This window comes from Vicugna pacos, unplaced genomic scaffold, assembly GCF_048564905.1.
Source record: "Vicugna pacos unplaced genomic scaffold, VicPac4 scaffold_17, whole genome shotgun sequence".
NCBI classification, from domain to species: domain Eukaryota; kingdom Metazoa; phylum Chordata; class Mammalia; order Artiodactyla; family Camelidae; genus Vicugna; species Vicugna pacos.
In genome coordinates this window covers 163,486-190,928 of record NW_027328738.1, presented here as the reverse complement: position 1 = coordinate 190,928, position 27,443 = coordinate 163,486, and the positions used below count along the sequence as shown (strand labels likewise).

The window sequence follows — 27,443 nt, the reverse complement described above, 5'->3', positions numbered from 1 at the left end:
GCCTGCTACCCTTAATTTTATCACTTGAATGTATGCAGGTGTATTTCTATGAGCATTTATAGGTTCACACAACCCCACCAGCCACTCTTGCTCCCATCTGGGATGGGCTTTCTCAAGCACAGTGCCCCTCCTGCTTGGGTGGGCCACGCTGCGGGTCCTTGCCTGGGGCCGGACGGATACAGGACACTGAGTCCCCGAGGCATGGCCTGGGAGACATGACAGGAAAATCTCTGCTCTTGGCTGAGGGCCTCCTTTTCCCCCTGCAGTGTAAGAATGCCGGTGACTCAGTTAGAAGCATGCATCCAAGCCATCCTTCCGTGTCATCACCACCTAGAAGCGGTGCCTGAATCTTCTGAATTTCTTCAGCATGTGGTTTACAATCACCTTGAACAAGTGAGTGTGTGTCCTCTTTCAAGTGGAGGAGTTACTGCCGTTTTCCTGGAACTTACTCATCACTAGTCCATCAGATTTTTCTGTGCTAGGATTCAGTATGGCCTGCTGAAAACTCTGCAGTCAGATCTTAACACCCTGATGAAGAGGATTATTTATTTTATTTCTTTATATGATAGTATTTTACTTTCAAAATTCAGAGTTTTCGGTTCTTGGAGGAAATTTTTCGGGGGTTGGAGAAACAACTTTACTCTTACCTTCTTTGTGACCTGTTGCTATATGCCTCTCACCTGTCTTCTGTCACTTGTGAAGCGGTTCCATTTGTGACCCTGTCCGGGTTGTTCATGTTATAAAACATAAACTGTAAAAGTACAGTCCCTTTTACTCTGAAGACATTCCACAAATACTACTTAAATCTGGGTGTTGTTGTAAGAAGACAGAATCATTAGAACATGTCCTTGCAGGTTGCTAGTGCAAAATCCCCAAATCAATAGTCTCGCTCAATAACTAAAATCTTTCTAATCTACCTTGGATTTGTGTGGATAAGTGAAGCAGTTTCCTAAGAACTCAAGACCAGGTTTAGAACACAGGCTGGTGTAGCTCAGCAGGTCCTCCCAAGATGATGCTCTGCCAGAGGGTGGGGCCGAGGGGAGACGGCGGGTCCTGCCCTCCCTGAGCTGACAGTTTAATTGCAAAGACCTTCACCAGGTGAAGAAATTGGAGTTTCTTCTAAGAACAGTGGGTTTGAAAAGTGTCCAAAAAGGTTGGGAGTGACACAATCCCATTTGTCTCAAGTAGGGGAGAGTGGCTGAGGGGCCACTTTGGAGACTCGTGAGTCCAGGTGGGCAGTGTTGGTGGCTTCATCTTGAGCGGTGGGACGGTCACTGGGTAAAAGCGAACAGATTGAAGGCATGTTTTGATGGTAAAAAGGAAAGGATGAATGCTGTCTGTGAAGGTAGGATGGAGTAAGGCCCAGGTTTCTGGGTGGATTAATGAGGTAAATGATGGTCCTGCTGTGCTCTGAGGAGGGAAAGCTGCAGCGGGAGCTCTGAGGGAAATCTGATGATTTCAGCTGTGGGTAAAGTGAAAGGCTGTTAGATGTGTGGCCTTGGAGCTCAGGTGAGAGCCCGTAGTGTGTCGGGGGGGGGAGAGGCTTTCAAATCTTTTTGTCTTGTGAACATACAAATAAGTATGAGTAATGACACACTTAACCCATCTATATTCTGGATTTAAAACCCAGTAACAATTTGCTATATTGACTGCAGGAGTTTTTAATTTTTTAATAGAAACAAAATAGTGGAGTAAGTGAACATCTTAGCGTTGATGTGTGTCATTGTATGTATTTTCATACTTCATCTGTTTATAAACATAATCTACAAAACGTTAACTTTCTTAGCATAAAAATTAAACAGAGACGTGACACACACTGTTGGGGGTTGAAGCTGATTTCTTCGGCAAATTATGTAGCCTCTCTGTCTTAGTTGCATCTTCTGTGACGGACCCCGGGCCCCTCATCACAGCTGATTTCCTAGACTAGTTGTTGGGAGGGAGGCTGCTGAAGGGAGTAAGAGGTGGCAACTCCTAGGGATACTGAAGAGAGAGACAAAAACAGATTAAAGGCGAGAAACTGAGTACAAATACCCTCAAAAGAGAAAAAATCCCGCAGTGTTTTGAGCCACTTAGCGTAAGGGAAACAAAATCACGTGGATCCAAAGCTCTTGAGCATGAGATTATTGTGGGTGGGAGGGTGTCATCAGAAAAGTGTTGAGAAAAAGGCGTTTTGGTTTCCCATAACATTTCCAGTAAGGATGGTGCGCAGAAGCGAAAACCACCCGCTTCACAGTAGATGGTGCTGTTTTGTGCGAAAATGACCAAAGATTGGAGACCAGTCATCAGCGGTGCTGGCAAATGAAGAGGCTTCTGGATTGGGTGGGGCACCTACTGTGACTTCCAGCTGACCTGCTGGCTGGGGGCTGTGAGGCGGGCAGTAGGTTTGCAGGGTGACCCGGGCATAATCCCTGGCTCTGAGTCTGCTGGTCTGACTAGCAGACCTGGGCACCCCCAGTCCTAATGGGGCAGTTCGGGGTGTGGCCTGGGACACCTGCCGTGCTGATGGCGAGAAGAGGGCTCCCCTGAAGGGGTGTCCCTGCAGAGAGTAGAAACGTCCTCCTGCAGGGGGGAAGAGCCTCTGAGCAGGAGGCCGGATGCACAGGCAAGACCAGCCAGAGAACAGAGGTTTCGGGGAGACGGAAGTCATACAGTGGCCCGAGCAGCCTTGTTTCTAAGAGACTGGAGGGAAAACATGCTGAAAAGGCAGGCTAGGTACAGACCCTGTGGTGAGTCATGAGTGACAATAAAGGACTGTTCAGGCAGGCACGAGAGAACTCTGTGGGCGTCCCAGCTGGGGCGTCACGCTGGAGGGAGGAGCAGAGTTATAGACTTTGTCACTTATTATCTGTGTGACTTTGAGCAATATCACCCTACCTCTCTCTATATATATCTTCATCTCTAAAGATGACACAGTGACAAGCTCGTGTCATCAGAAGGCTTAGTTTAGCTCTGATCCTCTGTGTCCTGTCTTGTCAGTGCTGCCCTGCAAGGTTCTGCAGCGGCTGCTCTTACCCTGAGATGGGAGGGCATAGAAGGAAACTGTAGCACCCGAGGGCAAAAGGAGTTGCTTTAAAAACAGACATGCAGCCGCCTGCAGCAGCAGACCTACAGGCAGTTTGGCTGATGGTCGTGGAGAGGTCTTTGGAGGCCTTAGCATGGTCTTAAGACTTGTTTTCCCTTGGGGACCGGAATTGTCTTCGCAGATTAATGCTGAAGATTTGGGCTTCTGGCAAAGCTGTTTTCAGAGATGGGTATATACGTAACACAGCGTATAAAATAAAATGTTTTTATTTAATATGTGAGGCTTTGCAGCTGTTGGGAACAGCTCTGTTGGCCTGGTCTCCTCGGTGGACACTAGGGGTCAGCAGAGCGTGCGGGAGGGCAGGCAGCCAGCCCTGCTTCTGCGGGGGGTTCTCCCCAGCAGGGCACTCTGCAGAGTTGACTCTTGTCTGAGTTTTGTTCCCAGATGAGCAAACAGCAAAATAATGAGTTCTGGTGGGATTGTATAATGACAGGAAGAAAGAGGGAGCCGTAGATTTTCGTGACTAATACACGCTTTTGGTTCCTGTGTGTCCCTTTACAGAATTGACGATTTGTGTCTATTCTGGGACTTGATTGAAATAAACATGCAGCCTAAAATTTAAGAGTTATGTTTTATTTGTCGGGAGGACTCGAGCCAGGATGACCGCCTCTCACAACACTCTGAGAGACTGCTCCCAAGAGTAGGGGAGAAGCTAGGATTACATAGGAGCTTTACAACAAAGACCAGGTAGTTGGAACAATAAAAGATTGCTTGTTATCTAAAGAAAGCCAGGTATCTCAAGTTCAAGTGTTTAGTGCTTAGCCATTTATGGGATAAAGCAATCATTTGGGTCTTTGAATCCACACATTTGACAAGCACCTAGCTGTCTAGGGCCAGTATCCTGTTGTTTCTTATTTGAGTCCGCTCAGAGGGCACCCCTGTGAGTGGCTGAGAGGCTGGGCTGCAATCCTGTCCTCACTGGGGCTGGCAGCACCCGCTGATGACTTGGTTTCAGCATTCTTTGTTTACAGACATGGTTGCAGTATTTTCATTCACATTGTAGTATTTTCATTCACAGTGCTCCCCCATGGTCCTAAATTCGACCAATATTTTGAGAGACATTTCATGACCAATTTTGTCCCACGGTGCTAGAATGGCTCATTCCTAGTTCAGGTGAAGAATCTTCGGAGCTGCCATTCAAGGTGTTTGGTTTTTTTTTCAGGCCCTGTTGATACTGAAAGTTCTCTGGATCGCCTGTCTTACTAGTCTATTTTGATCCAGGAAATGTTTGCCCTTCGTTGCTTATTCCCATACCTAGAATCACACTATTAAATTTATTTTATGCAGGGTTCTAAGTTTAATCTATTTCTTCAAGATGCTTAGCCATCATCAATCTTGTAGGCCTAGTTACGCATTGGGAAATGTAAGAGACAACAATTTTATAAAATAGACAGTATATAAGTAATACAGCTAGTAACGTTAATAATGTCACGAGTAAGAATTTAATACTCGAGAAGTTATATTTTGGGTTAAAATTTTGCTTGTGTTTCTGATTGAGTCTGAATGATCTTATGAGGAAGTTCATATTTATGATCAGGCTCAGGGAAGTTATTAATTGGCCAGGTGATGTCTCCCACCATGTAAGATGAACAGTGGCCTAAATAGAACTATAATTTCTTTTTAGAATAACGTTTCTCAGGGCTATCTAGTTAGATACCTGGAGTAGGGAAACCCACCAAGGTAAAACAGAAGTAATAGACATAGTTAATTTACCATAAACTTAACAATTGTTGTAGTTCATAATCAAAGGTTGGAGAAATTGTCAAAGTAATTAGTATACAGGCCTGGTCCAATGTCTTGGGTTAGCTGTCTACCTCAGATGTCGTCTTCTCATCCTGACATGGTAGCTTTTTCTCCAGTTGGGCATTGCTTTAAGGTGGCAGTGCTCTATAGGCCATTGCACTGCAGGGAATGTTTCTTATAGGAAATGAATCTGAAAGTCCGTTTCCTTCAGCTTTGGTGTGTATGGTCTAGTTAAGCATACATGATAAAGGGTCCTTCCATTCAGGTTGGAGACAGTTCTTTAAGTCATGCCTGTTCCAGGATGTATAATCCCCTGGCTGTAGGTCATGGGGCATTGGAACTTTACCCAAAGTTAGATTACTGAGGTTCAGAAACAAAGCTAGGGTATCCTTTTAATAATTCAATTAAACTTTTCAGCAATTTCACATAACAGAAAGGAATGATCTGGGAAGTGTCTTACTAAATAAAGACTTCAATTAACAAAACTAGAATTTAATATCCACTAAAATATAAACTTTTTTCTCTATAAAGTTACCCTCATTTTTCTCAAACATAGCCAAATAAAGATTTATTTGTTTACAAGTTAATTCTGATTATTTGATCATATAGGCTTTTTTAAATTGGCTGTGTTGGAACTTTAAATAAGGAGTCTCAGGGTAGAATGTTAATAAGGTTTTCTAAGGCCAGGAAAGCCACGTCAAGGGCTTGACATGGATTTCTGCCGTACAGATTTAGGTAAATTATTTTCTAGTTAAATTCCTTAAAGTGCATTGAGATTCCTATATCTGTTAGGAGATGATCTTCCTAATTTGTCTGATAGAGCCACTGGGGACCTAAGAGTTTTTAGTCTCTTGAGGGATCAGATAGAAAATATAACTGTTCCAAGGCTGCTTACATAGGTATAATTTATCAAATTGCTGTGAATCATAACTAGCTTAAGGAGAAGAGATTCTTTATGTCTGGGAAACAGGTTTAAAGCGAGTAGTATTTCAGACAAAATCAAAAATTATAACCATATTCATCAGTTTACTCAGTCCCATGTAACTAATTCTTTTAATCAGAGTTTTCTTTAGACCTTTAAAATTTATTCCCCAGTTTAGTTCAGTGGTATAGTTTGAAGTTTATTCGAAACCAGTAAATCTTCTTGAAGAGCAAGCATTTTGCAAAATCATCAGAAGAAAACAATTAACTGTCTATAAATGACAAAAGATTTAAAAGCATGGTAAAACACCATTACACTATAATTGGTAATGTAACCTGGTCACAATAACCAGAATTATGACTGGTAACATTTCAGATATACCAGAATTTTAGGGAGTCCATAAAATTTCTGTAATATCTATATTAATATTTTCTCATACAATATAACCTAGGAAGACTTATTATTCATTTGACAATACCATGTTATTTAACATGCCAAATGAAATTTACTAGTTTAAAATCTCTCTTTGGGATGTTTCAGGGGCCCTCTGTAGCATCCCAAACTTAACTGGAGATTAAAAGAACTTTAATTAAAAATTGATATTTGGGGAGCTTTTTGAAAGATTTCAAACACTTGGTCAGATAAACATATAGATCACTGTAAAGTAGTACTTATTCATTAACAAGATAATTCGTCAAAGGTAAAGGCAGAACAGATCAGTTAAGTGGTATAAGAAGTTTTACAATTTGTTTCTGAGGGTAGATTATCATTTTAAGAAAATTTCGTCCTCTTAACAGCGAGAAAACCAATTCTATTCTTGTACCAGCTTACCTCTGAGATTCATTTACATTGACCAAGTTGATTCTAAACTTAGCCAATTTCGACCACGTACAAAACCCTTTCCTCAGGTTTCCTCTTCCACAAGCCTTCCACAGCTTTCTATATTCATATTAGTGTGTCCCTTATTTTCTCTTCCATTCAGAAGTAACCAGCTTCAGTACAATGTCACCATTTTTCATTAACAAAATATAATTCCATTTCTTGTATCTTCCCTTACAGATTTATCTTACTTTCCTAGGATAATGAGATCTTTCCCTTAATAATAGAGACTATTTCAGTGTGGCACCAACCATTTATTAATATTTCTAAACACCTTTAGTTTCTCTGTAAGAGGAAGTTAAATGTTATGTAATTCATATTTCAATCTTATTTTATCTGAAAATGGCATAGCTATTTAATAAAATCCTATCATTTAACTTAATTTAGCACAACTCTAGAATTTAAAGATACCAAAGATTTAGAGATTATCTTATGCATACATTTTAAAAATGTATTTGAAAGAATTTACCCAAAGTTCTCATCTCATTTGCATTAAATTTACTTAAATTTTTACCACACCATATTAATACTTTTTTTGACAAATCTGCAATGAATGTAACAGGATCTTATTTGACTTTCATTAAACCTAGGTACAGTAAAGGTATTATACATAATATTGATGACTTTAAAGATGTCTATATTAATTAGAACATACTTAAACAAAACAATATCAAATATTATCTTAATATTGAATATTTTCCAGTTCACGTGAACCTTAAGGTAAATTTGGTCAGTTTTTATTTTAAAAATACTTAAATTGTAACCTCTTAGTTTTTACATCAATTAAGCAGAGCTCTTTGACTTTGTGTTTTTTTTTTTTTAGCTATAGAAATATCTCACATATATAATGTGTACGCCAGCTTATAAAGAGACAAAAGCTAGAGATCTCATACCTTGACTTTTAAACTTACCTATGAGATAGGGATAATAATAGTTGGAGTAAGCTGAATTTGCTTGCTCAGATCACTAAGGCTTACTATGTATGAAACAGACATTAAAGATTTCTTGACAATGTATGAAGGACCCGTCAGAGTTCTCAGTTTTAAAATGCGAAAAATTTCTTTGGCCTAAAGTTTTATCTCGTTGAGCTAATTAGGCTCACCCCTAGGTCACTGCTGTATTTACATTTCTGATATGCAAGACAAAGACACACGCGTCCAGTTCTCCAGACAACTGCTCTGTCACCCAGTCCCAATTGCATCTCCTTAATTTGCTTTTTTGTATCAGTGTGAAGAGCTGTAAACAAAGAATTCCATGTATTAAAACTTTAAAGTTTACTTTATCTTGTCTTCCAAAGCTTGCATAAGGCATTAAGCAAGTTCTCTTTCCCTTGTTATAAGTTAAACTCAGGGTAAAACTCTTATTATATTTTTTATTAGCCACTGAATACTAGTTTTAAATTTTACATTATATTGGACGGCTCATGTAACTCTATTGGTTTCCTTTACTTTGTACATTCAATATTTTCAGAGGGACAGATATGTGCCCAGCCTTATAATACCAAAAAGGTGAATCGGTTTTCCATTAAAACATAGTTATCCCACAACATAATTAAGTAAAAGGTTTATATAAATCTGATTTAAATATACCAATTTTAGAAACTTTTGTCTAAAATTTATTAAAACTTATACCTTTAATTTTAATATTTATTAGGTTTAATGAATAATTTTTATTTCTAGAAGGAGTGTCAGAAGCCTTTCTTTTGTTTGTTTTTGTGCATTGTATCTAATTTTATAGAAAACTCTCTGGGATCCCCAAGTTTGAGCCAAAGAGCTTACACCCTTCCCAATTTTTAATATGATTAATTGGTCTGTTGTCCCAATCATTGATGAAGTATCTCAGTATATAAATATATATATATATATATGTATGTATATTTTAGCCCTATACATACATACATATTAAACTGTGGTAAATAAAACAGACTTGTTTGAACTTGAATGTTGGGGGGCAGTAGGTGATCCCTTTGGCCTTTTTTTTAATTTTACGTAGTGTAGTATCAAAATCATGCATCTAAATCCAAAATTGTCCATTTTATTTATCTCATTCAAAATAACAATATAAAAATAATTATCCATTTGGGATAAGCCCCTTAACTTTTTTTTTTTCATTAAGAAAAAATCGAAATTTTTACAATCTATTTTCCAGTTATTCAACCTAATTAACATTAATTGTTCAAAGTTTTTATTAGCATCCCTAAAACCATTGATGGGAAAGGAAAAACACAAATGTAGCTTTTCAAACCAGTTTTTTTTTTACCTAAGTTCTTAGATTAACCATTAGATATATTTTTCTATCTTTAAACTTGATTTTAATAGGTACCAAGAAAACAGCTGTTTATATTGAGAGCTCTTTCAACTTTCACCAATTTAAAAGCTTTTCCAAATTAAAGGATCCATCATATGGCCATCAACTTATATATATATATATATATATATATATATATATATATATATATATATATATATATCTAAACCAAAAAGATGAAGAGGATTTTCCACATGAGGGTGGGGGTGTTGCCTAAATAAAATTCAAAAGTTTACTCTGCAGAAGCTAAAGGCCTTTGTGGTCCAGGCTGATGCATAAAAGGTTAAGATGGCAAAATGTCTGAAAAATGGTACAATCAAAGGATTGTTGAGAATCCCAATTTACTTGCATGGCCACCATATGTGCACAATATTTGTACCTTTTGCATGGCAGAGTCCAAGATTTCCTTTAAAAAAAAGGAAACACATACATACATACATACACACACATAAAATACCCAGAGAAATATAAAACGTTTATATTACAAGGACACAGGAAGAGAAATCCAAGTTCCCCCTAAAGGGGATTTTGTTTTTATGAGTTCAGAATTCCAAAAAATGTTTTTATCAGGCCTGGTTAGTTACTTTCACAGTGAGTTTTTTTTTCTAGTTCCCAATTAAAGTTATAAGTTTTCTACGTATATAAACCTGGCTGGGATAATAGTTGGAGGCTGGCAATCTGTCATTTCTTTTTCTTTTCATTCCTTTTCTTTTTTTTTTTGAAAGTTCTATGCCCCATTCTAAGGCAAGGTTGTCATAATAAAATTGCTAGTAAGATTTCCCACAGGGACAACTCTGTGGCATGATGTCTTTGCCTCTACCACTCCTTCAAGTTTCTTTCTCACCCAAGAAAGCTGTTATCAGCCAGGAAGAGGGTCCCATTTTTGGAATTGAAAGGTTCTTCATAAGACTTTTACTTTTATACTGAAAAATTCAATGCAGGTAACCAAATTGAAGAAAGCATTAGACCAGCCTCTTACCTAAACACCCAGTCCTGACCCCAGTGTCTTTCAGCTTGGACCCACTCAGGACATCTCCACTGGGTGAGTATTTTCCATGTATATTTCCACCAGCTCCACATCGGGCGTCTCTTCAAGGTGGGTATTTCCTGTTACCTTTCAACAAGGCCCCACCCAGCATGTCTCCACTGGGTGGGTAATTCCCCCCACTCTTTCAACTGGGGGGCCAGGTACCTGGATACACTGCCAAATAAAACTCAGGACCATCAATCAATATGGGAGATCCGAGAACCAGGACAGACTCACACAAATTCATCTGGACTCCCCGAGGAGGCGGATGGGCACAAAGGGCCACTGCTGGTACCAAGGCTCCGGTTACTCGGAGAGTCCAGGTGGAGAGAAGTCTGCTCTGGGTCCCTTCATGGTGGTCAAAACTGTTGACTGAAATACATGTTCAGCCTAAAAGTTTAGAGTTATGTTTTATTTGGCGGGAGGACTCTAGTCGGGATGACAGCCACTCAGATCACTCTGACGGACTGCTCAGAAGAGGTTGAGAAGAGCTAGGATATATAGGAGCTTTACAACAGAGACCAGGTAATTGGAACAATAAAACATTGCTTGTTATCTAAAGAAAGCCAGTTATCTCAAGTTCAAGAATTTAGTGCTTTTCAATATATGGGAGGAAGCAAACATTTGGGCTCACTGAATATATTCTTTAGACAAGCACCTAGATATCTAAGGCCAGTAATCTGTCTTTTCTTATTCTGAGTCTGCTCAGAGGGCACCGTTGTGAGTGGCTGCAGGCCTGTCTTCACTGGGGGGTGGCGGCAGCGCTGATGACTTGGTTTCAGCATTCTTTGTTTAGTGACATGGTTGCAGTATTTTCATTCACATTGTAGTATTTTTGTTCACAGGAAATTATGATATTACACTGATTATGGATAATCTGGAAACTTGGAAAGGAACCGAGATGGAATTACTACAGGTACCTTTTACTTTAATAAGACGTGTGGAAACGTAAACACGGAGGAGGCATACAAAAAGATTCAGTGGTGAATGGGAAGGGTTTCTGCACGTTACAGGAGAAGGCAAGGCAGAATTCCTCTTCTTTGTGGGCAGGGACGTGAGTCCAACTTTTCTTTCTGAAGTGCTTTCTGAGAAGTGTTTATGGTTATTAACCAACATTGACAAACGGTGGCACACATTGCATTTAAGAGCTGGCCGGCTGCAAACTTCGGTATTGGACAGGTGGAATTCATAGGAAAGTGGTCAGGTGGATGGGATAGAGATGGAGCGAAGGCCTGGGCCCAGATTCTGGTTTAAATCGCCATTTCCTCACCATTAGGCCTTGGACTAGAGTGTAAACTCTCTTAACCTGTTGGAGAATCTGTGAAATGGGCATGATAATATTCGTTTCTTCCTGGGAATTTTGTATGTTCTAAAGAGTATTATAGCACACATGAAGCACTTAAAACACTGGAACTTAGCAGTGTACAATTTGTGCGGCCACGACGCTTCGCTTGTGTCAGAGCCGTAAAGGCTGTATTTGTCTGTTGAGGATGCACTGGTAGCCCCTTGGCTAGGTTGTGAATTCGGTGATTTACTTTAATCCTTGTAAATCTGTGTGCCATGGACAGTTATTTTCATGGACAGATGAGGAATCTCAGGGTAAAGAAGACTGTGTAATTTGCCCAAAGTCAGACCATAATTTTGGGTTCAGGGGCCTCGGTTCAGCATGGTCCCCTGGGCCTTCTGCCCTCTCCGTTCAGCACCAGAGCCAGATGTGGGATCGGCTGTTTCTCAGCCCAGAATATCCGGCAGGCCGCAAGACACACCTGGCCCTGTGCTGCTTGAGGAAAAACTCTGGAGGAGAGGCAGTTACAAAAGGGATAAACATAAAAAGAGACGACTGCAAACTGTGATCAGCTCTGAGAAAGGAAGGAACAGGCCTCGCCGTGTAGAGCTGGGAACTTTCCCTTCGGGGCTACTCTGGGGGCGTTCATCTCAGCTAAACAAGCTCTGCTGCTGCACCAAAGCAGGAAGGCAGGGCGCGTGTGGCCAGGTAGACAGGGCCTCAATGTTCGTACTCATTCCTCATTAAGCGGCAGCTGTCTCGGGCAATTACCTAGTAAAAAGATGTCGGCCATAATCACCACGCACTTTGCTTGGTAGTTTTATTGGCCCCACCTTTGAGATGAGGTCATTGAAGCTGCGGAGTTTGCTGCATGCCCTTTTATACCATGGAAATACCCCCACTGGTCTTTCAACCTAGACTGGTGTGGCTGTCATACCCAGCCTTGTGAATGGCATCGTGTAGCTTCTCCCAAGTGGCCCAAATGACTGACATTGATATGCTTAATTCGTAGGAAATAGTATGTGACAATAGGAGAAATAGGTAGTAAGAAATTGTTTGGAAAACTAGAAAAAAACCTATTCTTCCCCAGCTGGGGGAGTGTGCCCTGTATCACTCACCCCACTCAATGCCTGTCACCTCCTCCCTGCCGACTCCATGTCCAGGAGCCACTCTGAGCCTTTGAGGAACATTTTGCCTCATGACACTTTTGACTAGGACCTGCGAATTCTCTGTCCCTGGTTAACTCTCTCTTCAAAGCCATTTAATTTTTTGCAGGCTCCTCCGCTCAGATGTATGAATAACCTCTTTAAACTTCTTGATGCAGCTCCTTAATGAAGATCTTGCGTAGGAAACCTAGTCAAAACCTGGGAGGTATGCACACAGTGACTGCAAACTCAGCACTTTGTGAAGTTCAGAATCAGAGGGGTGGGTGACTCAGGAAAGGCTTTTTAAAGGTAACAAGGGGAAAGTGAAAGGACGCAGGCTGTGTGAGAAAGAAACATCCCGGTCCCAACCAGCAAGGCACCTTCGTTCAGGATGGAGTTTGGCGAGTACAGATTTCTCACAAAGAAAGAAGTGGTGAGATGGGAGGGAGGACAGTTGGATACTTTATTGGGGAGGAAAAAAATGGGCTGAAAATTTACTGGTTGAACAAGAGGATTCTGACATGATGTGCTTGTATTTTGGAGAGAAGGGTTTTGTGGGGACAGGCCTAGGAGTACGCTGTCAGGCTGGGGAGTCAGCACAACAGAGAAACACAGAAAACCGGGCAGACGCCAAGGCCCATGTTGGGGGAGAGGCTGGCCGCCAGTTGGAGCTCTGGAGGCTGCTTCTGTCCCTTAGCTGGGGCTTCAGACTTCCCTTTACAGCCCAGTCCTGTTGATACAAGAATAAAAAAAGTGGGGCATGAGAAGGGCTGTGTCCCATGCTTTGGTTGAGCCCCTGAGATGTGCCCCATCGGATTTTGTTCCTTGGCTTCGTGCAGTAAAAATTTCAAGAGCAAACCAGTGTTGATTAAAGGTAGATTTATTCAGAGAGATACATTGAAATGCAAGAGAAACGTCACGAGGTGTGGGGGTTTGATGCTCAGATTAAAAGTAGGTACACACTCCACAGACAGTGTGGGTCTTCTCCGAAGAGGGTGAGAGAGTGGTGACCGCGAGGTGGCGCTGTGTTGCTTGTTTTCTTGGGCTTGGTGGTTTCATATGCTAATAAGTAGAAGGACCAGCCTTAGGGCAAGGGGTTGGGATTCCCAGGGAGTTGGCCTTTTCCCACCCTGTGACATTTTGTGGCTAGCTTTTGGACCGCCATGGTGCCTGGGGCATGTTATTCACCATGTTACTATTACAATGGGTGTTTACTGAATCTCAAGCTCTGCTAGAAGTTAAATCTCTTCATCCTGAGACTCAAGGCCTATTGGGGGTTGAATCCTTCACCATTTTGGTGTTAATTGCTGTGGCCTTACTTAAATGGCTGTGCTCTGCCCCCTTCCATCCTGTCTCACTGTGTTGACACAGAGACAGCAAAGGCCGGGCCCTGCCTGTGCTCCTGCATTTAACAGCAGGATGGGTGGGGTGGGCTTATGATGACTCTGAGTGTTGAGAATGATGTTTCAGATTTTCCCACGTGAGACATGGGGACCTGCCAGCAGCTACCACAGACTTATCTCACGGGTATTATTGCTTGTGTTGTTATTGAAACAACAGGCCAGCCAAGAAACAGGCACCACTCAGAGGGTGGGAGTAATGAGATTTATTACGCTGGCGGGCTCAGAGGGGCTTCTGTTCTGAAGCTCTGAGCACCTCCATGACCTGCACATGAAGTTTTATAGGCTTAATTACAAGTATGGTGCTCTTAGCCAATAAGGCTCAAACAACAAAAAGGAAGGAATCAGTACACTGAAGCTTATCAACTTGGAAAAGATCATGTTATTGACAATTGTTGACCTTGGATTTACCAGTAAGCTTATTAACCCAGTAAACTGACACTAAACTTCAGGTTTACCAGGTAGCTCAGCAAAACTTAGATCAGTAAACCGACACTTATCACACTTAGATTTGTGACTTATCTTGTTAGCCCAGCTGGGCTTTTTCTTCACAGTGTCACTTATCTTTTCTATTTTTCTTTTTTACTTTTCTTAAGTATTTAAACCAAATTAAATATCAGGGTTTTTTGGGAAAGAAATTTCTCTTTTTCTTTTCTTTGGGGCTGTTTTGGTGGGGAGTTAATTAGATGTATTTATCTGTTAGTGGAGGCCCTGGGTCTTAAATCCAGCACCCCTTGCACGCTAAGCACACGCTCTACCTCCCGCCCCATCATCTTTTTCTTTTTACTTTAGCTGCCAAGAATCTTACAGCTGAATTCCTAGTCGGCCTTTAACATTTGCCCTGACTTCATGGAATCCATTTTTATGAGTTTATCTCCCCAAGGTTTCATTTAACTATTGAATCTCAATTTTCTCTTCACTCTCAGTTTTGCCTTTTTGTTGTTTTGGTTGTTAAGCTGTGTTTAAAAAAATTGTTTAAATTCTCTTTAAGCAAGAGTCTGAATGTAAATAAATATGTAAACCAACAGCACAATTAAATGCTTTTATATTTTCTAAGCTGTTTAGTAGTTACTTAAAAACCGAATTGAATATTAAAGTGATAACATTTTAAAATTATTTTTTAATTTTTTATAAAGTTATAGCTGAGTTAAAATATGATAGTAGTTTCAGGTGTGCAATAGATGCTCCATTTATGATTACTCTAAAACATTGCTGTATTCCCTGTGTTGTATGATACATCCCTCTAGCGTGTTTACATTACATGTTGCAGTTTGTATAAGAAATTTGGGTAACACAGAGTCTGGGACGTGGCTGTGTCTGACCCAGGTTCACGCTCACCCTGCCTGTCAGAGCTCAAGCCCTCACAACTGTCTGCAGGGGAGCGAGTGGAGGCAGCTCTCATCAGCACTGGCACCACCCTCTGAGTGGCAGTGACAGCAGTGATTGTGTGTGGACATGCAAAGTGTTGTTCCAAGAGGTTTGCGTGCGTTTCTGCATTTAATAATTAAAGCCCTCCTGTGAGGAAGCGTTTTAAGTTTTTAAAGTATAATACATTTTATTTTGATATCGATAGATTTCAAACCTCCGGAAAATTTACAGGAGTAGTACAATAAACGCTTAGATACAGTTCACCTTAAAGGTCATTATTTGCCTTTTTGTGTCTGGCTTATTTTAGCATAACGTTTCGAGGTTCTTCCATATTGTAGCCTGAATCACTACTTTATTCTTTTTGATTGATAGTATCCTTTTTCTTTGTTTTCGTTTTTGGTCTATTTAAATATATTTTCATTGAAGTCTAGTCAGTTTATAATGTTGTGTCAGTTTCTTGTGTACAGCACAACACTTCAGTTAAATAGGAACATACATGTATTCATTTTCATACTCTTTTTAATCATACGTTACTATAAGAAATTAAATATATTCTCCTGTGCTATATAGTATAAACTTGTTGTTTATTCTTTACATACTCAGTATCTGCAAATCTTGAACTCCCAATTTATTCCTTCCCACACCCTCTCCCATCTGGTAACCATTGTTTGGTTTCTATGACTCTGTGTTTGTTTCTGTTCTGTAGATAAGTTTATCTTTTTGTTTCTTTCTTTTTTTTTTTTAAGATTCCACATATGAGCGATCTCATATGGTATTTTTCTTTCTCTTTCTGGCTTACTTCACTTAGAATGGCATTCTCCATGTCCATTGATGTTGCTACAAATGGCATTATTTTATTATTATTTTATGTCTGAATAGTAGTCTATTGGACAAATATGCTACATCCTCTTTATCCAGTCATCTGTCAGTGGACATTTAGGTTGTTTCCATGTCTTGCTATTGTAAATAGTGCTGCTGTGAATATTGGGGTGTAGGTGTCTTTTTGAATTAGGGTTCCTTCTAGATATATGCCCAGGAGTGGGATTGCTGATTCATATGGGAGGCCAAGTTTTTGCCTTTAGAGGAACCTCTATAAATTTTTCCACAATGGCTCCACCAAACTGCATTCCCACCACAGTGTAGGAGTGTTCACAATTCTCCGCAGCCTCTCCAGTATTTATTGTCTGTGAACTTCTGAATGATGGCTATTCTGACTGGTTAGAGGTGATACTTGATTGCAGTTTTGATTTGCATTTCTCTGAGAATGATATTGAACATTTTTTCATGTGCCTACTGGCCATTTGTACGTCTTCATTGGAGAAATGTTTCTTTAGGACTTCTGCCCATTTTTGAATTGAATTGTTTGTTTTTCTTTCTTATTAAGTGTAAAAGCTGTTTACATATTCTGGGAATTAAGCCCCTATCAGTTTCATTTATTGCAACTATTTTCTCCCATTCCATAGGTTGGTTGTCTTTTTGTTTTGCTTACTCTTTCCTTAGCTATGAAAAAGTTTGTAAGTTTAATTTGATCCCACTTGTATATTTCTGTTTGTTTTTCTATTGCTTGAGTAGCCTGCTCTAGGAGAACATTGCTTAGATGTATGTCAGATGTTTTGCCTATGGTTGCTTCTAAGAGGTTTATAGTGTCTTGTCTGCATGGTTAAGTCTTTAACACATTTTGAATTCATATTTGTGTATGCTGTGAGGGAGTAGTCTAACTTCATTGATTTACATGCAGCTGTGCAGTTTTCCCTACACCATTTGCTGAAGAGGCTGCCTTTACTCCATTGTATGTTCTCACCTCCTTTGGCAAAGATTCAATGACCAAAAGTTTGTGGGCCTATTCTTGGTAATTTTGTTTATCCGTTCATTGATGGATGGATATTGTTAGTAACTTTTGGCTACACTGAATGATACTGCTATGAATATTGATGTGAAATTTTTTATGAGAATTTGTTTTCATTCTGTTGGCTGTACATTTGGCCCGCCATACCTGTACTTTCCACTACATGGATCCAGATGGCTGATTGTAAAGGGACTCGAACATCCTTGGATTATGGTTTCCAGGGTGTGGGGTTCCTGAAACCAACCCCCCGAGGATACTGATGGATGACTCTATATGTAGGAGTGGAATTGCTGAGCCATATAACTCTAAGCTTTTGAGGAAATACCAGACTTCTCCAAAGAAGCTGCACCATTGTCCCTTTCCTCTGGCCGCAAATGCGGTTTCTCTGCCTCCTGAATGACATTTGTTATTGTCCGTGTTTTGGTTATAACCATCCTAGTGTGTGTAAAATGAGATCTCATTTTAATTTTGATTTGGCTAGTGATGCTGAGCATCATTTCATATGCTTATTGGCCATTTGTATATCTATTTAAATTCGTGGTAAATTTAAAATTTGGGTCTATTTTCTTGTATTGCTCAGTTGTAAGCATTTGTTATATATCCTGGATGCTGCTCTCTTATTAGATACATGCTTTGCAAAATTTTTCTTCTATTCTGCACATTGTCCTTTCACTATATTTTTTTTAAACTTTAAAACAATTTCTTTACAGGGGTGATAATTAGATGTATTGATTTATTTTATTTTTCTTGCTAAGCACACACTCTATCACTTGAGATAACCATTTCCCCTGTCATTTCACTTTCTTGATGATGTCCTTTATAAGAAAAGGGTTTTAATTTTGATGAAGTCCAGTTTACCTGCTTTTTTCTTCTATCACTTGTGCTCTTGGTATTGTATCTAGGAAACCAAAGCCTATCCTAGGACCACAAATATTTATGCTGTGTCTTCTTTCAGAAAGTTTATAGGTTTAACTTTTACATTTCTGCCTGTGATCTATTTTGAATTAATTTTTGTTTGTTATATAAAATATGAGTGTTCAGATTCCAGATTGATTCTTTTGCCTGCAGATACCCAGCTGTCCCTGCACCATTTGTTGAATAGACTATTCTTTAATGGAGTGTTGTTGGCCCCCTTGTGGAAAACTCTCTGTAAATGTAAGTTTTTTCCCCTTGGGTTTTTATTGTGTCTCATAGATTTATTTATCCAAACTTATGCCAGTACCATACTGACTTAGTACTATAGCATTTTATTACCCTTTAAAGTGAGTCCTCCGACTTACTCTTCTTTTTCATGGTTGTTTTGGCTGCCCTTTGCCCCTTGAACGTCCATATGAATTTTGGGATCAGTTTTTCAATTTTTACAAAGAAGTCAGCTGGAAATTTGATAGGAATTCCACTGAATATGTAGATCACTTTGAGGAGTCTTAACCTTTTTAGTAATATTGTCTATGATTCCATGAAATTGGGATGTCTTCCATATATGTAGATCTTTTAAAATTTATTTTGGTAATACTTCAAATATTTCAATGTACGTATCTTGTAAATTTTTGTTAAATGAATCTCTCATTTTGTTTTTAATGCTGTTGTAAATGGAAAGGCTGAGTTTCTTATGGGTGGGACTATATTATCAATCTTCTTATTTCTAGAATCCCTTTACAGCAAATACCCTAGCTATATACTTGCTACATATATCTATCCACAACTATTCCCTGCCCCGTGTTATAAGAAACCAAGACCCAATTAAGCTACCTGAACCCCTATGTGGAAGTGAGAAATGAGACCCTTGGGTGGGGCTTTTTGCAGATGATACTGAGAGCTTATTCAGGATGGCTTCTTCTTAATTTCTTTTAAACAACCCTTTCGTTGTATTTAGTCAGATACATTAAGAACATTCCCTTTTGATGTGCAGAGTAGCTAAGACTAAAGTTTTCAAATAATTTCTAGTGAGAATGTTGTACTTGAAACCTAATTTGCATCAATCTTTGAAGATTTATGTTTCAGGAGCTTTGACTAAAGAACACCTGTCTTTATTCAATAATGACAACTAAATGCTCAAGCAACATGTAAGAGTTTGAGCAAACTGTCCCCTCCCCGTACTGCTGGGTGGCTGCAGCTGTAACTGGATTCCGCGCTTACCTCTCCTAGTACCCTTGTGCTGATCTGCTCAAAGGGGCTCGTCCAACAGTTTATCAGTAGTCGGTTGGACAAAGTCATAAAACATTGATTGAAAGTTGCTAGAATGCAATATATTCTTATTAATATTAAGTAAGCACATATTGAGTGCTTACTGTATGATGGAATTGTCCCTCAGCCTCACATGAATATTATTTCTCTTAAAACCTCACATATTTCCCTGTTATTCTCACTGTACTGATAAGGAGACTGAGAATTAAGTCTTCTCTCTTTTGGTGGGGGCTCATTATCAATGATAGGAAATTGTAAGGAAAAAGATATTGATTCATCCTAAGAAAACATTTTTCTGAGTGTCAGCAATGAAGAAGATGAACACTGAAGAAGGTGTTCATTGTTCGAGTGAGACAAGTCCTTGGTTGTACGGAGTCAGCATCCCTGTCCTGGACACGGTACGGGTAGAGTTGCGTGGTGGGTGAGGCGGCGCTGCCGCGCAGGGAATGCAGATGCTGAGCCGTTGGGCTGTGCTCAGGCCAGGTGGGGCTTTCTCCTAAGGGCCGTGGACCGTCATTGACAGATTTTAAGTAGGGGAGTGGGGTGCTCTCATAGTTCACTTTTGTCTCGTAGAATGCTTGGAAACATTTAGAAGGCTCGGCAGGAGATGATGTGATGAGTCATAGTAGAGTGTCTGCGAGGTGTAGCAGTGTTCAATTTTCAAGTGGTTTTCAGGCCCAGGCTTGTGGCTCAGTCGCCGTGTCACTTTGGATGACGCACTCAAGGAAGTGAAACAATTTATCTAATCAATTGAAGCAGTGATGTACCCAATTCCCAGGACTGTTGTGGAGATCCAGTGAGATGACGTGTGCACAGTATGCAGCGTGGTCTCCATCACAGTGTCAGTGCTGAGTGAGTGCCAGTGAGTACCAGGTAGGTCAGGTGATGTTGGTGGGACTTGGTGACTGAGGATATCTGGGCCCTGAAGGAGGAGTCCATTCACATCTGTGAGTGATGGGACTGAGTTGGGAGAGGCAGGGAGATCTTACCCCCCGACCAGGTGCCCTGGGCGGGACGGCTATGGGAGGAGCACCATGAAGTCAGCTCTTTGCAGGTGGAGTTGGAGGTGACCTTGAGACATCTAAGTGCATTGTCACGAGCTGAAAGAGGAAGTCTGGGCCCAGGCTGTGCATTTTCCTATTATCTCAACACGTGAGGACGCCGAAGTATTGATCACTGAACTTGAAATCATACTTTACAGGAGAAATGAATATTAGTATCACCTCTGTCATCAAAGCTCACGTCTATTTATTCATCAATCACGTTGCTAACTGGGTACTTACAGAGCTCACTTCACCGTCCTCCCCGTGGGCTCAGGCTCCACAGAAAATAGCTGATGAGTCTCCCTCTTTTCCAGAAGAAGACACATTTAGCTTGTAGGCTTCTGTACCTCGCCAGAATTAAGATATTAGTTTGTTGGTTTAATTGTATTTTCTGTTGGCCATGTCCTGACAGGAGAGAAATTTTACCTCATCATCATGTTTCAATTAGCTGTTACTGAGAATTGCTGTTCTGATACATAGGGTATGTATTTTATTAACTTTGTAGAGTAGTTATCATTTTTCTGTCTTTGCCCTTTAATTTTGTTTGCCCCTTCAATGTTCTATCCTATTTGGGGCCTTATTTTTTTTTAATTAAAAAATGTCTGTTAACAGATAAGAAAACAAAAGCAAAGAAAAAATGCACATGAGAGCTAAATTTAGAAAATGTCTAGTGTGTTTTCTGTCTCAGCAATGGAGGGTTCTAGAAACTCGTGGAAACCTTCATTACACAAGTTCCTTAAACTGCTGATTAAGAAATAAAACCTTCCTTCCTCATCTTTCAAGCTGCACAACTAATTGTCAAGAAAGTGAGGGGAAATTTTCAGAAGCCAAGACAAACGAGAAAGCAGAGATTCTCGGAGATACACGAGCCTTAGAAGCCCTGGGGTGCTGGTTGGCTCCTAAACTGATTTTCAGTTGCCTTGACAGGAGGGCAGGGGGTGAGCCCCAGGCCTCTCACACTAGGAGTTGGATGGGTGATCATATTATGGGCCAAGCCCATCCCGAGAATCTTGCTTTACTAAAGGGTGAAATTGGAAAAAAAAATTCCTCAAGGCAAGAAAGTAAGGAAAGTCACTTTTGCTGGAAGACGGGAAAAATAACAAATCCAAAGTAAGGATATAGGTTAAAGCTGTTCTGGCATGAGAGGGACCACAAACTCCTGGCAGAAAATCACAGCTTCTCCTTGACTGATAACTTGTGCTTTGAATGAATCAGTGAACAGCCATTCCGAAAAAGGCCTCCAGAATCTTGTGGATCAAGATACTGGACAGCAAACACCTCTCTTCCAAGGTCTCATTCAAATAACCAGAAAGCTTTTAAAGGAAAGTAGCAATAATCATAGTTCTATTTATTGACATTACTATATGCTAGGAATTCAGAGGTGACTATGCAGTTGTCTCCTCTTTTATGGACCTTACTTTCTCTTTGGGGAGACAAAATGACATAGTTGGTTAGCTTGGTGGAGGGAGGTGTTAGTCTTTTGCAATTAGCCAGGAGAAGAGATTAAGAAACAGTGAAGGGTGGGTGAACTTTTTAGCTGAGGACATTCTTGTTTAATTGGCTTTTAATTGCTGGCTCAATGATCTGTCACTGGAGGGAATTGATCTTATGGAGGATGGACTTAGCTCAGGCCTCTTTGGAATGGACAAGTGAACCTGGAGAAAGACAGTCAAATCTGTGCAGACATTAAAGTTCACTTGAACGTGCTCCATCCCTGAGCCAAAGATAGGACAAATATGCAGCACTTCTTGAGGAGAGAGGAGTGGTTTTTAAGGTTCTCCAAGAATAAATCCCAGGGAACAGAGATGGCCAGTTGTCAAACTGAGACTTTGCACTTTGGACGGTGTACTCAGCAAGGGTATTGGCCTTTTATATGTTTCCGTTTCTCTTTAATACATGTCTGTTGATGAGGACGTGGGCCCAAGTGTTTGACACCTTGTCGAGGCGACTTTGGATACCTGCCTAGAAGTATGGGCACACTTGCGGCTGCATCATACATCTTGCAGCCCATCCCTTTCCCCGGCTCCGTGATCACGGCAGAGTGATTCCTTGTTGACCTGTCCATCTCCTCTGTGACATCATAACCCATGAAAAGACCAGAGTATATTAACTTGTCTTTGTTAAAATCAAAGGAACAGATCAAATATGGAGACAGATTTGTTCTTTCCTAGTTCAGTAGTGCCATGGAGAAGGCAGTTTGGGCAGCTTTTTGTAGTGTCTTGGAGGCTTTCTCTCTCAGCTTCTGGGCGCCTCTGTTGAAAACCCTTCATAGCTATCTGGCCTGCTGGAGAAGCACTCTGCCTGTTTTGCCCTGAAGATGTGTTCTGTTTATAACACATCTCTACTCCTTGGAAAACAACTCAATTAAAACCCAGTTGGTTTTCCACCAGCCATGGGCAGGGGTGAGGTATTCCATGTTATTATTTCATAAAATAAAAGTAATAATAGTAATAGTAGTAATAATAATAATAATAATAATAATAATAATAATAAAAGAAGTCTTAAAACAGGAATGAGCACATTGGAGAGAGTCAATAAATGCTTTCTGGCTTAAATCAAAAGGGATGACTCAGTGATTCCATGGCTACTGTATTTGCTAAGCTAGTTACTCCTTTGCTCCATTACACATTTTTTTAACTGAAAAAGAAATACAAGCAAATGGTTAAAAAAAAAACTCAAATAGAGCACAAAAATACACAAGTGAAAGAAGTTTTCCCTCATCCTCTGTTCTTTCAGCCCTCTCTGGAGATGCCACTGTTTACTATCCTTTGGGTGCTTTTCCAGGTATTCTTTGCACATTCCCACCTATGTGTGTAAATTCCTTTAAACTTTTACTTATTTTTAACTTAAAGTGATTTAAATCCTCAAGTGGCTTCTGCCCGGGTAATAAAACAGAACAAATCTGACCCCATATTAGATCTGTTCCTTTGAGTTTAACCCTATGCTCTGTCTCCTAGGCTTCATTTTGCTTCTAAAACAATGTTGCCTAGAGCCTGAAATATACAGAAGAGCCTATTCTGAAGGCTCTGACCTTTAAGGATATTTAACACTTTTTCATTCATGAAAAGATAACAAATTGCAGAAAAGAAAATAAAGTTTGTTTTGTTGGAGGTTGACAGGTATCTGACCCAGGCAGATAGCTGCAAGAACAAAGGATTCTAACAAGAAGGGATTCCTACACTAAGAAGTTTGTAACAACCAAGCACGTAGGAAAGGATCCTGAATTGTGACTTGGGGAGATGGTTTTCCAGGACATTAGTTTGCCGTCTAAGTCTACAGAAACTTGCTATTCCATGCCCCAACATCTGGTCTCCCAACTTACTGGCCTGTTCTGCACTGAGGAGAATGAATTTGGACATGGTAACACTCCTATCTACCTTGAAAGCTGGGCACTGGAGCTGAGTGTTATGGAAACAGGCCAGCCAAGAAACAAGCACGAATCGGAGTGTTGGAGTACTCAGAATTATTATGCCGGCGGGCTCAGAGGGGCTTCTGCTCCGAAGTTCTGAGCACTTCCAAGACGTGCACATGAGGTTTTAAAGGCTTAATTACAAGTAAGGGGGTATTAGCCAATAAGGCTCAAACAACAAAAAGCAAGGAATCAGTACACTGGAGCTTATCAATTTGTAATAGATCAAGTTACTGACACTTGTTGAGCTTGGATTTACGAGTTAGGTTGTAAGCCCAATAAACTGACAATAAACTTCAGATTTACGAGTTAACCCAGCAGAATTTAGATCAGTAAACTGACACTTATCACACTTAGATTTGTGACTTAGCTTGTTAGTCCAGCTGGACTTTTCCTTCACATGAGGACAGCTCTCCCACACCCAGGGAACTACTGTGAGCCCTTGATGTTTCCACTAGTGTGGGGTGTGGTTTATCCAGGAGGGATGGGGACTCTGCACCAACACTCAGGCAGTCTGCTCTGTCTGGGGCTCTGATCTTGTACCACCCCGCTCCCCGCCAGCCCAACACCGGGGACAGTGGAGCTAAGGCAGAGATCGTGCCTGCCTGTTTCCCAGCGTGTAAAAGGGGAATATGTACTCTTCCCAAGGTAGTTCTGAGTGACAACACCTGCGGGTGCTTGGTTCCCAGAGCAACAGGAAACCTAGCTCCCCGTGGGGGCAACGGGAGTGATACCCGTAGCTGTTCTGCAGAAGCATCGGATGGAGGGCTGGATCAGGGAGGTAAAACTTCAGCTGCGGGTCTTGAAGGGTTACAGAAGGGTACAGAGGCAGGTTTGCTGCCTCCTTCGGGGTGCCCCAGAGGTAAATCTTTTTCTCTCCATCTCCGCTATGACCCTCCCCTCTCCAGAGTCCTCCCTTCTCTCTGCTCCTCCTGTCCATCTGTCTCCCCCCACTGTTACCCTCCTCTCCACCCGCTCTCATCTTCTCCCTCCCTCTCTGTCCCACCTTCTCTCACAGAACCAAGAGCACATTGCTGGCCCTCCTGCGCATGCGCAGTCGGTGCTATCTGGTCTGCTGGTTGGAAGCTCCATCTCCAAGCCAGGGATCTGCCCAAAGGCTTCTCAGCTGTGTCACCCGGAAGGCCTTTGTCTCCTGCCTGGGGCCGGGGACTCTGGCTGTGGAACTGCAAGTTGGGGGGCCCCCGGGAAAGGGGTCAGGAGGCTGCGGGAGGGCGGTCCGCCTGTCACAGCCCCCCAGGGCGCCAGTTAGCCTGTGTTCAGCTGAATTGCTCAGGCCAGACCACTTTGCCCGCGCCACCTGCCCCGGCGCCTCGGTCACACCTGTCCAGGGCCAGGTGTGCTCCTGCCGTCTCTCACCCAGCCGGGCTCCCCTCAGTCCGCGGCTGGCGTCCCCTTCCCCTCTCCCACCCGCGAGTCCTCTCCTCCCGGGCTGCCTCTCCTCGGCCGCCGGCCCGTCCCCGCCCCTGGGCCGGCTGTGTCCCGGGCGGGCAGTGTCTGCGGACATGGACTGGGGCGGGCGGCTGGGGCTGGGGCTTGGGCTGGCCTCCGAGCGGGGCTGCAGACAGCGTTTCCACCGCCTCTGCTTTCCCTTTCCCGCTCCCCGAGGACCAGATCAGCGGCGTGGGCGCTGCTCCCTGGGCTGAGAGCCTCAGGCTGTGACGCCCAGCTTCTCCAGTTGGAGTCCGGAAAAGGGAGTGTCAGTGCTGAGCGAGCTTCGGTCTCTTCCCTTAGTGTTTCTGCCCCAGGTAAGTACCTTGAACACTTTCAGATGTTATGATGGCGGTGCTTGTTGATGTCACGTGTTTTTATATTGCGAGGGTTTACAGTGTTGAAAGCAAGGCTTGGTTCATTTAAAAATGAGCTGAAGGCATGAGGCTGTGACATCCTCCTTCCTTCCCTCTCCCAGGGTGAAACGTGAGACCGTAGATCTTAAAAAGATAGTTACAGTCTCTAACTAGCCCAGCCCAGCTAGTGTGTTTTAACAGGAACAGCACCACCAGAGGCATTGGAGACCCAGGGACATTGCAGTCCTAAAGAGCTCCTGGCACAGTTTGTTTTGTTTTGGTTTTTTGTTTTTCTTAAATTGTGAGGCAGACTAGTGGTATAAACAGAAAAATAATTGTCAGGAAATATTTTTTCATATAACAGCGTTATTGTGATATAGTTCACACACCATGAAGTCCATCCATTTAAATGGTACAATTCAGCAGCTTTTAGCATATTCACATTTGTGCAACCATTATTATTCCAGAACGTTTTCATCACTTCAGAAAGACCAGTGGACATGAATGACCTATCCACCCCTCCCCAGTGGTGTTTCTAAAGAAGTTTCTTGGCTATTCCTGACCATAAACTAACTTGTTATATTCCATGAAAAATCTGGTAGGAATTCTAATCAGAATTGCAATGAATCTGCCTATGAAAACAGGAAGAATTAATGTCTTTATGGAATAAAATTCTTCTACCCATGAATATATCTGGGACCCTATCTTTTCATTTGTCCAGAGCCTGGCCCATGGGAAGTCCTCGCTATTTGTTGGGCTTGTGAATGATGAGATTCTATACATTGTTAGTTGCAACTGTAGCCTTCACAGAAAAGAAAAGTAACCTCAGTGAAGCCAAGTGTCTCGTTGAGGGTCAGAAAGAGTGACAGCCACTGCTGGAATGATCCAGCGGAGTTGGTGCTTGCAACCAGAATTCTCCACCACCTACAGCTAAGGGGAATAGAGTGTTCTTTTATTTTTTCTTAATGGAGTTGCTTTTATTTTTACTTATTATATAAAATTATTTTTTTGAAGTGTAGTCAATTTACAATGTTAGTTTCAGGTGTACAGCAGAGATTCAGTTATAAACATATGCATATGTATATACATTTGTTTTAGAGTGTTTTTAGTGAAACTCATTACAAGAAATTGAATATAGTTCCCTGTGCAATATAGTAGGTCCTTGTCATTTATTTTATATTTATTAATGTGTATCCATTAATCCTCCCTTTCCTGCCTGCTAACCACAGTTTGCTTTCTATGTCCATGAGTCGATTTCTAGCAGCACCGCTTTTGCTAGTAATATATGCTGGTTAACAGTTTTCAGTTTCAGTAATTCCATCTTATCTGTGGGCACTTTTCTTCTGGTGGCCTTTATGTGGTTTGCACACGTGGTAATAGAGATCTGTATTTGAGAGAACTCCAGGCCTCATGTAGTCCCTGGTACAGAGCGTCCACTGAGTTGATGCTTGAACTGGGGAAAAAGCATAGTAAATGTTGGAATTTCCACTATGGTTGAGAATTCCAGGTTTCTATAACCTGTTTAGCCCACCTTAATATTTGGTGCACCCATACTGGGTAATTTGGTGGAAATTCATGGTATGGTGGTGTAGAGACAGGACTTTGTATGCTTCTTCTCTTTCCTATTTCTAACACTCATTCTCCTGGGCCTCCCAGATTCTCCTCCAGAAGTGCCCAGTGCTGGCTTGGTGCTGCAATGTGGCTATATTTGTTAATAAGGCCCTTTCCTCATCTCTTCTGAGACTCTGTTTCTTTCTCTGCACAATGAGGGCTTAGACTAGATAAGTGCTTTTCAGTTTCTTTTAAAGCCATGTTTCCTTTGAGAAAAAGAAAATGCAAATCTCTTCTCTCAAACCAACCCTTTAGATTTTGATAATTCCTCCAAGGGGTGACATAGCTCTTTGTGGAAAATTGATGTGATTGTGATTCCAGGTGGCACAGAAAAGACTCTTCAGAGATTTATTGCAGGGAGAGGGCAGGAAAGGGGCAGTATGTCAC

General features: G+C 41.4%; 1 protein-coding gene and 1 pseudogene across 1 annotated transcript in view; one reads left to right on the top strand and one right to left on the bottom strand.

The window, feature by feature from the left end:
* LOC140692795 (anoctamin-6-like) overlaps positions 1-27,443 on the bottom strand; it is a 363,584-nt pseudogene that overhangs the window by 186,238 nt on the left and 149,903 nt on the right.
* LOC140692794 (uncharacterized) overlaps positions 1-27,443 on the top strand; it is a 37,899-nt gene that overhangs the window by 8,427 nt on the left and 2,029 nt on the right. Inside the window, exon 5 of the mRNA XM_072957056.1 lies at positions 24,659-25,406. Coding sequence (XP_072813157.1) covers positions 24,659-25,320 — 662 coding nt within the window. The 3' untranslated portion in view covers positions 25,321-25,406. The remainder of the gene's footprint in view (positions 1-24,658; positions 25,407-27,443) is intronic.